This window comes from Dinoponera quadriceps, unplaced genomic scaffold (genome assembly GCF_001313825.1).
Source record: "Dinoponera quadriceps isolate SergipeBrazil2010 unplaced genomic scaffold, ASM131382v1 scaffold1889, whole genome shotgun sequence".
In the NCBI taxonomy this organism is placed as follows: domain Eukaryota; kingdom Metazoa; phylum Arthropoda; class Insecta; order Hymenoptera; family Formicidae; genus Dinoponera; species Dinoponera quadriceps.
The window spans coordinates 1,336,029-1,350,399 of record NW_014557272.1 but is presented as its reverse complement, the minus strand read 5'-3'; the positions used below and the strand labels follow the sequence as shown (position 1 = coordinate 1,350,399).

The 14,371-nt window shown below is 42.1% G+C and overlaps 1 protein-coding gene across 7 annotated transcripts in view; it reads left to right on the top strand.

Annotated features, from left to right (window-relative positions):
* LOC106748852 overlaps window positions 1-14,371 on the top strand; it is a 28,314-nt gene that overhangs the window by 10,840 nt on the left and 3,103 nt on the right. For all 7 annotated transcript variants that reach the window (XM_014627747.1, XM_014627744.1, XM_014627743.1 and 4 more), the window contains 4 exons: window positions 11,619-11,707; window positions 11,810-11,889; window positions 12,298-12,422; window positions 13,588-14,055. In XM_014627747.1, coding sequence (XP_014483233.1) covers window positions 11,619-11,707; window positions 11,810-11,889; window positions 12,298-12,422; window positions 13,588-14,055 — 762 coding nt within the window. The remainder of the gene's footprint in view (window positions 1-11,618; window positions 11,708-11,809; window positions 11,890-12,297; window positions 12,423-13,587; window positions 14,056-14,371) is intronic.

Genomic DNA, 14,371 nt, shown 5'->3' with positions numbered 1-14,371 from the left:
CATTTCTGCTAGGGAACAAGAATATGATATTCTTAATGAAACTGTATAGAATTTTTTCATGTGCAAGCAAATTTTATCTTCATATAAGATTATATATTCTTGCTTATATATGAAAATATGAATCTTAAATTTTGATACTAATTTTTTTTCTATGCACCGTGAACCAGCGTTTAGCTCTTATTGGACGTACCCAGAGAAAAAGGTTTCTTTAGATTTAATATTTCTATTTATTTGACTAAAATTTGTTTCACAGAAACAACATATTTGCTTATATGAAATATTATTTATTTGAGTAAAAATGTTACTGTCTCATTCAAGAAAACTATCATTTAACAGAAAGAACGCTATTATTTGAAATAATATCTTTTAACCAAATAAAATATTATTCGGTTACAATAAATATGTAAAATGAAACAAATGATTTCTTTATAAGAAAGTTATCTTTCGTTTCAAACAAATTTTTTATTTAAGATAAAGATACATATTCATCGAAAAGTCTAACAATCGTACGTATTAATCGAAACATTAGTTTCTTCGGAGCATGCCAATGGTGAAATTTGTTTGGATGCAATAAGATTTCTTAAATTTGAAGATATCTTTTTCTCAGCATACGTTCGTAAAGATTCCAAAAGTTCCTCCGGTGTTTAAAAAAAAATATCAACCGATGCAATCGCCACGAAGCGGACGATCCGTGAATGACTTACCACGTTCTCGAGCGGGTTCGAATCGTGCGTCGGGAATACTGCTCGCCGTTTTCCAGCTCGCGGCTGCTTTCCCCACGTCGCGAGCGTCGAAATTTTACATCGACCGATCGTCCGATCGTGAGATTTATCGACTGTCCGGGAGAAATGGCGCTAAGCCGGGCACGAGCATGCCTCGAAGCGCCGCGGAGGAGCCAAAGCATGGAAAGTGTGGGAAAGTTGCGCGGAGAAAATAGCCGACTTTGTTTCGCACACGTGTGTGCACATGTACTTACCGCGATGTGCGCGCCTACACACAGCCCGGGCTTGACCGCCTTCCTCTCGCGAGTCCCGAGGATCGTCGAGTACGCGCGCGCGCGCATGAGTGCGTTTAGGCACGCGCGGCCCTGATGAACGGGAAAAGATCGCGCGCTGCACCTTGACTCGCTGGACTCGCATTTGCGACCGCGAGTTTCTTCGACAGCGCAGCGGTGGGGCTCATTGAGTTTCTCTCCGCGCACTTTTTCCGCAATTACGTCGGGAACATACGATTCGTCAAGGACGTAGAGCGCCATCGGGTGCGTAAACAAGATTGACGGGTGAATTTCATCAGCTCTCGTCCGAGTTGAATAGACAGATTGACACGTTCACTTTTTTTTTATCCGCTCATGTAGAATTGTAGGTAACAATTGAGTAACGCTCAGTCTCCGACTGCAATTATCGATCACTTTATGGCAAATTACCGGTTACTGGCGAAATATCATGTCGTCCTTGCTCGCGATTGCATCTTCATCCGCGTCCTTTGCGCAGTGCCGTTTGACGCAACGCTTTCGCAGAATTGCGGAAAAGCGAATACATGAGGCGCGCGATGATGAGGGAAAGGAAGTGAGAGAAGAAGAGAGAGAGAGAGAGAGAGAGATTCTATTCAGATATTTCGTCGACGTACGCGAAATTAAGCGCGCTGGAAAGTGTCGTTGGCGCGCGAGACGTGCATGCGCGCCAACGACCAACAGACACGGTTTGTGTCTTCGCGACCTCTGCGATTTCTCTGCGCTAAGTTAAAACGGAGGAAGTATTGTCAGTAAAAGGGAAAGGAGCGATTCGTTAAATATTCCGACGGTGTGCGCGGCCTGCGAGAGTGTAGAGTTAACTCGTGTGTTAACGCGAAGAGTAGCGTCGCTGTTTTACGATTTCGCGTTGTAACGATCGCCCGAGGTTCGCGCGTTTATGCGTGGAACACAGAGAAACGGGGATAATAGTCGTGTTTAGCGTATATACATTTTCAATAACAACGCAAACGCGCGATCAAGCGGTTCAGATTAACTCAATTTTCCAGCCATTAGAGATGAGATATGTACTTTGTGCGCGTATTTTGAATCTTGAATGAACTCTCTTGGAGATCGGCAATGGGAACGCAAAGGATATTTCTCTGACCGATTCACAACGTCACGATATTTCGTTTCTTCCAAACGAAACTTGAGTTGGCAAACACATTCCTGCCGCGGCTTTAAACAGTTTTGCACGTAACATTCTTAAATTGAAATCTTGCAGACGACATACAGGGGATGTCTGAAAACGTGTCGGGAATATTTCAAGAATCAATTTGGAAATGTATTTCGAGTCAAAAAGTCTATATAAACATACGTCCTAAACTTAATCGTTGCCAAGTTATTGTTTATTTCATAATTTAAGTGGCCAACGTTTGAATTGAATAGGATTTACTAAATAAAGAAGTGTTCTTATACATTTTGTTTATTTTGTTTGCGAGAAATGTTTAAAGTTGTCAGCATTGTGCTCGATACACGATAACCGTACGTCGTAGAAGTAGCTATTGCGTTCTTAATAGGATTTCCTATAAAAACACTTGTTTATTTAATAAACTATTCAACTTATATTTTGGCCACTTCATCTTTCAGTACCTGCGCGCGGACTGGAAGTCCGCACGCAATGATATTTCCCTATAAACTTTTGAGCGCAGGTACTGGAAAGTTAAATTGTGAAATAAACAATAACTTGGCAACTATGTTTATATAGACTTTTTGACTCGAAATATATTCCCAAACTGGCCCTTGAAATATTTCCGGTACGTTTTCAGACACCTCGTATTTCATTCGGATCGAATTAGCGAATATTTATCAGATTTCAATAGCTCGTCAAAATGCCCACTCCATCGTGTATCATCATTTCGGTATTCAATAACGAATTACAAAACGACGACGAGATTAACGAGTTAATGACCGCGCGGCACACACAGACGTGCACTCGTGGCGATGAAAGTTTCTTTGTTTAGCGATAAATGTAGATAGGTCCCCCGATACGGCGAGATAAAAGGGGAAGTCCCATTCGGAAATTCGCACGCGTTGTCTCCTATTAACCTAGCGAGGAAGTGAGGAGAATCATCCGCATTAAGCGGCCGACACGTTTGAATTAATGCGAGCGTGGCTCGCTTTATAATCGCCGTGTCATATATAAATTTCAGCCGACGCTTTTATCGGCGTCTCGAATAAGATAAATTCGCCGGCGAATAATCGGATTCATAAGCTTCGAGAAGACGAGGGGGGCAAAAAAAAGGAAGATAAATCGACACTTTTATTAGGACTCGCGCTAAAGCGGACGTCAGAGTAAAATTTTCATCACTCATCGAAAGCAACACCACCGAAAAGTCATCGGAGTCAGAGGCATCGGTGAATGATAGATGATAGCCTACTGTGAACAAGCCCTTTAATTTCATCGCGATTAAACGGAGGGGATCAACAGCGGGCAGAGTGTGTCGTGTGGTAACATTTTAAAAATAGGCCACTTTATACCGTCCGCATCGTGACAAACGTGGATTCAATGGTCATCGACTGGTCGTTGACTGGCCGTGCACCTGCTCATTGCGGGATAGGCGAGTGGAAATAAACCACCTGTTGCAGGTACACGCCCGTTCCTTGTTGTCGTCATCGGCGTGCCGCAATAGACGTATCGATTAACCTTTTAAATCCGCACCATCCGAATCGGTACAGCAAACATTCGTATAAATAAGTCGACTTTTATTTTGTCTTTTATTTTACTTCGACCGTTACTTTTATTTTGTCTTATCGTTGTTCCCCCTCCCCCCCCTCCACCCCAGTGGATAATAAATAATACCATTCGTAACAACGAGCGCAGTTTGTCGTGTTCGAATTTGAAGACTGTATTCCGTGCGAAGCAAAACAAGAAAGAAGGTAAAGGGAGTCTCCATTTCCTTTCTCGAGGGTATCTGAAGAAGCACTACTCGGAAGAAGATGGTAAAAGATTTGATACGTTGGTTTACACACGTGCTACATTAGACACGCGCTCCGTGGGATTACACGCTATCATACTAACGAACGAGGGATCCGGTTAGCCGCTTAATTACACGGTCGCGAGGCGAATCTGCCGTTCGAGCCGCTGCCATTGATTACGCACTTAATCGCACCGCCGTCGGTCCGGCACGGTTTCGCGCGTTGTATGTTTTTCTCAGAGAAAAGGATACGCTGCCGAAGCGGATCCGGCGGGTTCACGTGATAACCATTATCCCGGGCGAATTTCATTGGAACGTGAAAAGAACGACGGGGCGGCGGCTTCTGGGTGAACCGGCGACGGCTCAGCCTATTTTCGTGACATTTCATTAATCCGCGAGTGGGATTTCAACTTTCGCCGCAGCGAGAACCGTAGAAACGCGCGTCATTTTTGCATAAATCCGTCGTTAGTCCCCGGCATACTCCGGCACCCGGTTTAACGTCGTTTATCGCGAGGCACCACACCGCCGCCGCCGCCGCCCTCGCCGATCTTTCGCGACACGGCGAAGAATTACGCGACGCGTTCTGCGCGGACACGCTCGATATATAATCGAATTAGAAATCTTCCGAGTTTCAGCCGGTTGGATGGACACACACACGCGCACCGGTAGCCGTCGTCGTGGCTGCTCGAGCGAGACACGATAAGGCCTAAACGTTCACGATCGCGATATTACGTTAACACCCGCAGAAGCAGACCTGAGAATGGAAACGTGGGGCAAGTCCACTTTCGGTAGAATTCAGACCGAGTCCATAGAAAGTTGCTCCGTCACTTTGTTAGCCGCCGTTTTACAAATAGACCATGTCCGCTTCAGATGTCCCACCTCGCACGATCGACGGCGAACTATATCGATTATTACGCCGGATCGTGTTTTTCTCTCTCTNCCCCCCCCCCTTTTTCTTTACGACAACTTCATAAATCCAGTGTGATGTAGCTCCAAAGGCGACGTTGCGGAACTACTGGGGTTACTTATTTATTTTAACGGGCGAGACACTTTCGTGTCCCGCGTAGCTCTTATCGTTTTCTACCGCAAATGAGAAAGAACTCCGCTCTATTCCTCTCCCTCCTCACCCCTTTGCTCTTCCCTCGCGTTAAATGTTCACCGCGCGGTTTCGAATACGTTTGCGAAGTCTCCGCGATGGCTCTGTCCGCTCATTTAAAAAGCGGGTCGCTGTTAATTAACATATAAAATTATTCACACTTTTAAAGACTGATATGTATGTGTGTACATATGTGACTCATCTCTGGCATATGTAATATTCCGCGTCTACCTTGTTACGCAGATTAAAAAATAAATACACGGTATGATTCACTAAGGGAATTAGCATATCGCAAAGTGATCCTCGTGTACTTTGCACGACACTTACGAATACGGACCATCAAATTGGAACACTTGCGCGTATCTTATCGGGATTATCGACTCTCCGACAATGATCGTCGCGAAATCGCACGATCATCGCACGGTGGAAGCATATTCGGTGAAATTGAACGCGAAATCGCACTATTCCGCGGTGTATCGGGCGCGTGTATCGCGCTGAGATAAACGACGAAATAGAATAAATTCATAAAGCAGAGCGATAAGAGGATTACTCGGACGAGCATTGCGCGAAGCCGCGATTACTCGAAATCGAGCGTGAGGCCAGTCAGATAACCGGCTGGCCATGAAGTTCGCGACACGGTATTTTCCCGCGAAGCCCAACTGTCGTTGCGCGATCGCCATCTATAAAAAAAGACATAAATTTGTACAGTTTGTTTCATTAGAGCATGACCATATAATTTTCAAACTATTATAAAAAATGAAAGAAACTACGTATGTACTGCACGTTCACACTGATAGAAAATTATAGTTATTTTCGGTATAAACCATATTTTATAGTAGTGATAACGTGTTGCAAAGCAAAGTTATTATCACTGGCAATATAGTAACACTTATTAAAAAAATAATTCTCTTAATTTTATGGTTGAAATGAAATATTGTTGTCCCCGAAAATAACTATATTTTTTTCTCAGCGCATACTCTCGAGATGAGGATTGCTATATTGAACAAATCTATTTCATCATGTACACATTTCTTCCACGCAGCTTCATCTTCATTAATGTCCAGATTTCTATTTTTAATTGAACTTGAGTCTGAAACTGTGATGGCCACTCTAGCGTTTCGAGGTTATTTTCTTCTTTCCATTTGGAGCAAAAACGACTCTAATGTTTTGGGTCATTGTCTTCTTGACACTCAAATTCTCCGCAGAGTGAGCCGAGGCGAATTGGGTCACAGAGAGAATCGGATCAAAGTAAACTTTAAGACAGTTGTAGTTAGTTTTTTTGTTAAAACGTTTTATCCAGTCACCCGCGTATGCTTTCCTCACACTCGTTTGAAATAAAAAATTAACTGTGTTAAAGTCTGTCTTAAAGCTTGTATTGATGCGATTCGTCCTGTGATCCGATTTGACCCAATCTGCTCTACATTTCGGTACTCATCGTTAAATACGTAGTTCTCTAGTAGAAGTCAAAACAATAACTGAGAATCTCTGTATAATGCGTTGTAAAGGAAGAGTTCTTTTACATACTCATTTAAAAGTTTTCCAAATAGACGTTTGCTTGGTCACACTTTTATTAGATAAACTCCAAGTTTATGAATTTGAATTTGATATACAGAGTTTTTCTTCCCTGTTTTCTTTGATTATTGGCTATAACAACAATCAATTTTTTAACGTACACTGATAGAAAATTATAGTTAGTATCGACGTCAAACATATTTTACAGTAGCAGCAACATGCATGTAAGGTTATTATTATCATTGACATTATAATAACTTTTACTGGAAAAACGGTTCTCCCGATTATTTTTGCGATTAAAAGATGTGTATGACGTCAAAACTAACTATAATTTTCTATCAGTGTAGGAGGCTGTCGTACAACGTTCATAGACGGCACGAAGACGCTCCTCGTTGTCGTACCGTTCGCAAGCTCGACGAGAAACGACGCGTGGGTGTCATATCGATTAGTCGTACAAGCCGTGAAGCCAGGGGAGGTGTCGTAATGGAAATCCGAACTTTGTTCCCGGTTCGCTCTACGACTTTGTCGGCGCGACTTTTTAGCGTCTTACGTAACGTTTACGCGCCTTAATCGTGACTGTATGCAGACATGCGGATGACGGAAATGTAATATCGTCGTTGACCAGTATCACGCTGCATTCCGATATTACATAATCTGATTACGCACGATGATCAAATGTCGTGTCTGCAGCGATGTAACTTACCCGCCCAGAAGTATCTCCGCGAACGCGAGAAATTGGCGAATTATGTAAAACAATGAAGAATAGCGTTTTGCAATGTGACATATACCATGGTTTGCGGAAAGGTGAGGGAAGAATTTGTTTTGCGTTGTTCATCTTTATCTTCAGATTTTCGAAGGCGTGCACAGAAAAAAAGGAAAGAAATGGCAGAAATTAATATTCTTATCAATTTAAGGGTGCATTCGGAGCTTTTAACGCTGATCAGCGTTAACGAATCATCCTATCTTTGTCGTATATCTAATGAGAGACAAAAATAAAACGACGCGTTAGAGCTGATAGCGTGTTCCCCGAACACAGCTTATATTTTAATGGCTTGCAGTGAATACGTGAACGCAGTAATATCTTAATCTGTAAATGAATATAATTATTGAATATAACTGTAAAATAATTCTAAACTTGAATATTTACTAGAATTATGTAGTACATCGAGAAAATATTCTAATAGAAATTACCACACATACACACGCACAAACACATACGCGCGCGCACGCACGCACGCACGTACACACATACACACACACAAATTTTGTAATGTTGGACCATACCGGAATTATGACTGAAATTATGATGTGTGTTGCAATCTTTAGTGATGTGTACAATGAAGTATATCACTAAAGACGACAATATACATCATAATTTCAGTTATAATTCCGGTATGGCCCAACATTACAAAACTTGTGTTATAATTTTTATTACAATACTGTTTCCGTGTATTTCTGTTCCATTAGAAAAACTTAGTGGTTTTGAATTTAGATTTTTCTATCGAGTAAATATTTTCTAAAAATGAATTCTCATATTCTCGATTTTTTAAATTTAATACGTATCGCAATTATTTTAACACGTACGAGTGAATGTTTACTTGCACGAAGAAGTATATCATATTGTATATAGTTATTGTATTATTAGTTATTGTATTATAGTTAATTTCTGCTTCTAGTAAATATTTGCCAAGGAATATTAATATAACCATTTTACCTGAATTAAGTAAATATTACTTGCACGGTACTTTTTTCAATGTGGTATTGCTTTTTGTGAAAATAGTTTCTTAGCAAAGACTGTCGTAAAGATGTGTGAAAAGGATATTACCACGCGGAATGAAATTACGGATAAATCCACTACTTCGAGGTAACGTTATCTTAACAGAATACATATATAACACTTGTCGTATAATTAATCCTTGAAAACAATCGAGAGAGATAAAGAACGTACAATCTTTTCTGTTCACATCGCGAAGCGTATAGAGAAAAAAATACTTAAAAATTTATATGTGGTATTGATGTCACGAGGACATCAATGTCCTCGCACTGAGAAAGAAGTATTTAAAATTATTTACATTTATTTGTGAGATATAAGGCTTATTTGACAGAAATAAGCCTTATTTTTGTGAAATATACCTTATATCTTTCCCACATAAGCTATCTACTATAAGCTTTTAAGTACTAAGTAAGTACTAAGTAAGAATTTACAAATACACACACACGCTGGTTAATTCACCAGCGTCTCGGGCTTCTTACGATTCGCATCCACCTACGATTCGCGATCTATTACCGATGTAAAAGACCAAGACGGAAATTCGTCCCACTGACAATCGCCGATCGCACTTAACACGTCACGCTCCATTAGCTGCGCAGAAAGGCAGCTGGCTCTCGCAATCGCAAATTCGCAAATAACAATTTCACCTAATTCGTCCGTGCACATCCGAGTCGTACTAATTACCACGCAGCTCTCCCCGCCTCCCTTCGCAGAAACCCATCGAGTTAATACTCACTTTCACCTACGATCGCCTCGGGTCGTGATTAAACTTTAATCCGAATCTCAAGCGCCAGTCAACGAACGCGCCGCTAACGAAAAAGAAAGAGCGCCATCCGATAGCCGCGGGAACATTTCTGCCGCGATTGGACAAAGGAAGGGGAGGGGCAGAGGGGGCTTTCCATTATAATCGGTGTCCCGCGATTTTATCGTTCCGTTGGCTTCCTGAGATGATGGCTTCCTAGTGGAAAAAGGAGCTTCCTTTCCCCCGGGAGGATCCGACGTAATCGAGACGTCATCGGCCGCAGGCGCGGCCGCATTAAAATACAAAAGGGTTTGGTAACGCGTGTTCGAGTAACACTCGTGTGCTTTACTTGTACTTGTTCTGGGTGTGTAATTTCTAGCGAATCGTGGTGGGAGGGTCGATAGTTATTCCGCTCTCGCGACGTGATGATGTGATCTCTTCGTCAAAATTTTGCGAGCCCAATTACCAGACGAACCGGTCCGCCGCCTTTTAACATCGTTGTTCTTAATTGCTAATTTTACGGGTTCGCGATGCCGGCTTTCACATCGCTTTTACGGCGAAACAGAAGAACCAAACAGGAACAATAACACCAATTTGCGATTCATTTGTAGTCTAAAGCGTTTCTCGTAAGTACTAAATGAACATATTTTTGTTAAAGTATTCGCTCTTTCTTTATGAGGCGTAATAATTCATTAATTAGAGTTCGCTGATTCTAAAATGCAAGATATTCGGATGAGACATTCCCTTTAAGAGGATTAAATACATCTGTTTGTTATTTTATTTTATTATAATATTTATATATTTGAAACAAACAACTCTAGAATTTATTTATTGATTCGCTTGAATTTTATTTATCTTAAAAATGGAATGTAGAATTTTTTTCTTGAAGGAATAAAGAGAATGTTTAGTTCAAGATGTGAGGTCTGGCTCCTTTATGGATCGATAATACTTTCCGTAATTCGAGCGATCGCGTTTGCATAACCGACGTGCTTTATAAACAAAATATTAGTACCGTTCGTGCAGCTTTGTAAGTACCGTTTGCGATAATCTCGCGCAACAAGTATACGAGAAAGCTAAGTGAACACATAACAGCAATGAGGCGAATGACTAGATGAAGTGGATAATGACATGCACTGGTCTTCTACCGCGACTAACGCAACCCATCTGCTCTAATGACAGAAAAATGTTAACAGAGACGATAATAAGCGGCGGGTATTACAAGAAATCTCGCGTTACAGTTGCATACATTCAACAAGCACCGTGGCCTTATTGCACTTATATTTTCCCTCTTTATCTTTCTCATTGATATTTCTCAAAATAATTTTTCTTCAATCTCAATGATATTTCTGAAGTAATTCCTCGATTTTGATTACATTTTCGCGAGATTTCAATTTTGAATCTGTCTCTTTCCATTTTCTTTGCACTTCCTTCACGAAGTCACAGTCGAATCGTCGTGGAATTCTGCTTTCTGCCGTTGAAGAATTGAAGCGCCTAGCAACAGTACATGGTTCTTGCACATCTGCAAACACTGTGTACCTGTTGTTTACCGAATTCCGATCGTGAGCAAAGCACGTGGTCGAGAACATGGGTCGCCTTAGTGTGGCCGCATGAAAGAAGGTATCGTATAATTCAGCGCTAGTGTTGCATCTGGTGAGCCGCGATGCGTGGTTACCGCTATTTCATGCGTTTCCCTCGAGGGCCGAGTGTGTATTCAAGCGTGGAGCCGAACGAGGCTCAGATTTTTGTCTCTTTCGAAGACGACGTGAGCTGGCAGTTCCTTCCGGGACATCGTCTGAACGTCTCTTCACGATCGATAACTATCGGAAGTCGATAATATACGATAATTAACGTGAGACAATGAAAGGAGAAACCGATAATTAATGTCATTACAGTCGCATGTTACCATAAATGATTTTTTTATCATCGTCCTTTATCTCCCCTTGCTCGTCAAAAATCAAAATTACGTAGAAATCAGTGTTTATTTCGCATTTTATGATTTTTTTTATTGTTGACTTTACCCCGCTTTGAATTTTACTCGTATTGCGCACTGTAAGCTTTCTCTCGTGAAATTTTCGACGTCCGCATACCGAGTGAATCTCAACGTGTAATAGCTTCGGGGGAAGATTTCGTAGCTTCAACACAGTGCGTTCTATTGTTGCGCGAATCACAACGGTGATTCTGCCTTTCGCGTCAATTCAAAGCCGCGCGCGAATATTGCCTCGTGAATCGGAAATCAAGTCGTGGTACCGCGCAATTTGAAACAATGTTTCGTCAGCGACTCGGCATAACCGGCGCGCTGTGCTATAATTGTCAAGTGTCAATAATTGTCAATACAGTTTTATTTACTCGTTTTATTTACTATTCACTGCCTCCGTACAAATTCCCTCCACATCCTGTTCCGCGCGAACATTAGGATTATTTTGATAAAAATCGAAGGAGCAACGGGACTCTGTAACAGTTCCGCTTGTTTTTTTTCCTTTCTTCTTGTAATGTATACTGCAAAACACGAACCAGTCTCATCGTCCGCTGGTCTCGTTGCGCAACATTCTAATTTATTCTTCTGTCGCGTGCAGGGAGGACAAGGCGGTTTCGAGGACGTGCGAAGATACGTCAAACAAGGAGGCGACTTCTGCAAGGAACTAGCGTCGATTCTTCACGAAAGGTATTATAATTTGGCCACCTTATTATAATCTGTGCCATCTTTTACCGATCTCATGCGAGCGATTTTCCAAAACACGGAAGTAATACGAGAATGTGATCTCAGGGCTGAATTAGAAGCCACTTACGCCAAAGGACTGAGCAAGCTCAGCAGTAAACTGACGAAAGCATGCGCCAAGGATCAAGGTAATTATTGGCGTTCTACTTCCGCGAATTTTACCACCACTATAATTTATCAAATTAACGCGTTCGGTACTCGCGATACGCGGTTGCAAGCTGATCGTTCTTGAGCGTTCCACGCAAGTTTTGGTCGCTTCATAGATAGATATCCGATTGAATCCTACATGTAACTTCCGTTTCTGTTTCTTCTAAGAAACTTCCATTTCTCATTTCTCTGCATTTACTTTCGGCAATATTTTCAACTCGCGAAAATTTCAACAAACACACTCAGTATCAGAACTGAAATGCCAAGTTGAATTCATTTCATTTTCTCTTCGATCGCGTAATTATTGTATCTATCGATACCAATGAGATATTTCGGTGTTGGACGACGGCCGCGTAGAGATCGTCTTCTGAGTGTATTTCATAATGCAGGTGGTAATAGTAGCGGAGGTGTGAACGAAGCATGGAGGTGTGTCGGCGAGGAGATGGAGGCTGCCGCGGAAGCCCACAGGGTGTGGGGCATCGCGCTCAGCGAGCAACTCGCCAAACCGCTCCGAGTAAGTCCGACTTACGGCAGATAATTACGCGTCGCGTATTGCAAAAGCGCGCGAGGGGGCTTCGAGGGAAAAAGTGACGTCAGGCGGCGCGCAATTGCGCTTACGCAACCACCGTGTGGTCCCAGGCGCGACCGTTGTAAAAAACCGCGTTAAAGTAGGAAGTATCACTCTCGACTAATGAAGTCGCGCCTTTGGAACGAAGATTTATCTATGAGCGCGACAATTGATTGAGTCGATAAGAGGCAATGCGTGTTTGAGCGCAAATCTTCTTATTGTCGCGTTGTTCGACCAATAACAGCGTATTGATTGATCAACGTAATATCAATATAATTACACTTAAAAATGGATAAATATAAAAAATATATTAATAAAGATATATAGAAAGATTATTATTATATTATTATATATCTTATTTAATAATAGATATCTTTTATTGTTATTATTATTATTATATAGAGTGTTACATGACGTACTGTACAAACCTAACGAGCATGTTTCTAATGTAAACTGAAGTAGAGAAAATGTATTATAAACAATATGCTAAAACTTTTAATCTTTATGTTTTTTTTTCATTTCTAATAAAAAATGTTCCAAAAAATTGTTCTATTTATAAAGATAAAATTTTAGATGAATAATCATTTCGAATCATTTTAATTTGTATCCGAAACATGTTCCTTAAATTTGGACGGTATATCTTGTATATATAACACTCTGTATAATTATATATATATTATTATATTTAAATAATATTTAAACAGATATAAAATATGGAGTCATATAGAGTTAATATATAAATAACTGCGGTTTAGCTCTCATCGGCCACCTAGTTGTTGCCCCTAGTACCTTGTGAGAGTCGGTACAATGCACTCTCTTGAGGACTTAGCTTCGTGCATATTTAACCGACGAGTAGATAGCAAGTTGCAAATGTTCAGTTAATAACTTTCCACAAGATCGCCGCTTGTCTCGACCATTCTCCTCTGCGCGTATTTCACGGCGAGTTTCGAGCCGACTTTCTCTTCGCGAGGAGAATCTTCGATGTAGAGACACAAGAGTGCATAGAATTGCCGAACATCACGAATCTCGAAGATCACCAAGATCATCAATCGTGAGATCTCGCTTCCCGGAATCGGCACAGAGAGTTCACGAAAGGACGCGCTCGTTTCAGGTGGGCGTCGCGGAGGCGCAGGGCCGCTCGAGGAAGTCCATCGAGAACTCGGTGGACAAAGCGTCCAAGGCGCTCCAGGAGTGGCGCGGGATCGCCTCCAAGAGCAAGAAGCACAGCTTCGCGTGCGCCCGCGAGAACGAGAGGCTGCAGGACTTGGCACGGCTGCAGACCATCAGTCAGAGTCAGCAGAACAATAACACCAAGTCGTCGAGTCATCACATGACGGAGAAAGAGGCGAGCAAGCTGGAAACCAGGCGGAGGAAGGCCGAGGACTCGTCGCGTAGAGCCGACACGGAGTTTTACACGGTGAGCGTGAGGGCCGAGAGGGCCAGACTGGAGTACGAGGGCACCGTCAGGAAGGGCGCGAAGCAGATGGAGCTGCTCGAGGAGGAGCGGCTGAGTGCCTTGAAGGACTTGGCCAATGTGTTTCTGGCACATTTGCAAGCGCTCGCGCCGCGACTGCAACAGGTAATGCGCGTCGCACACGCGACGATGGAAGATTGATTATAACGCTCGAGGTTGAATATGAGGTTTTACGATGAGTCATCTTGCGATGACTATTGAGACAAGAACCGTCTTTTCGCGAAAGTTTTGCACGCCTGTCGCCTGATGGAAGGAAAATTTCCTTTCCATTATGAGCGTTACTATACTTTGCGTATTCAACTCGTCTCGAGAAGGCTCATCGTGAAGCGAACTTCTGCCTGAGCGGAAATGTATCTAATCAGGCTGAGCCAAGAACTGGGAGCTAGCTAGTACAGGCTAAATGACATTTTCCAGCTCGTCA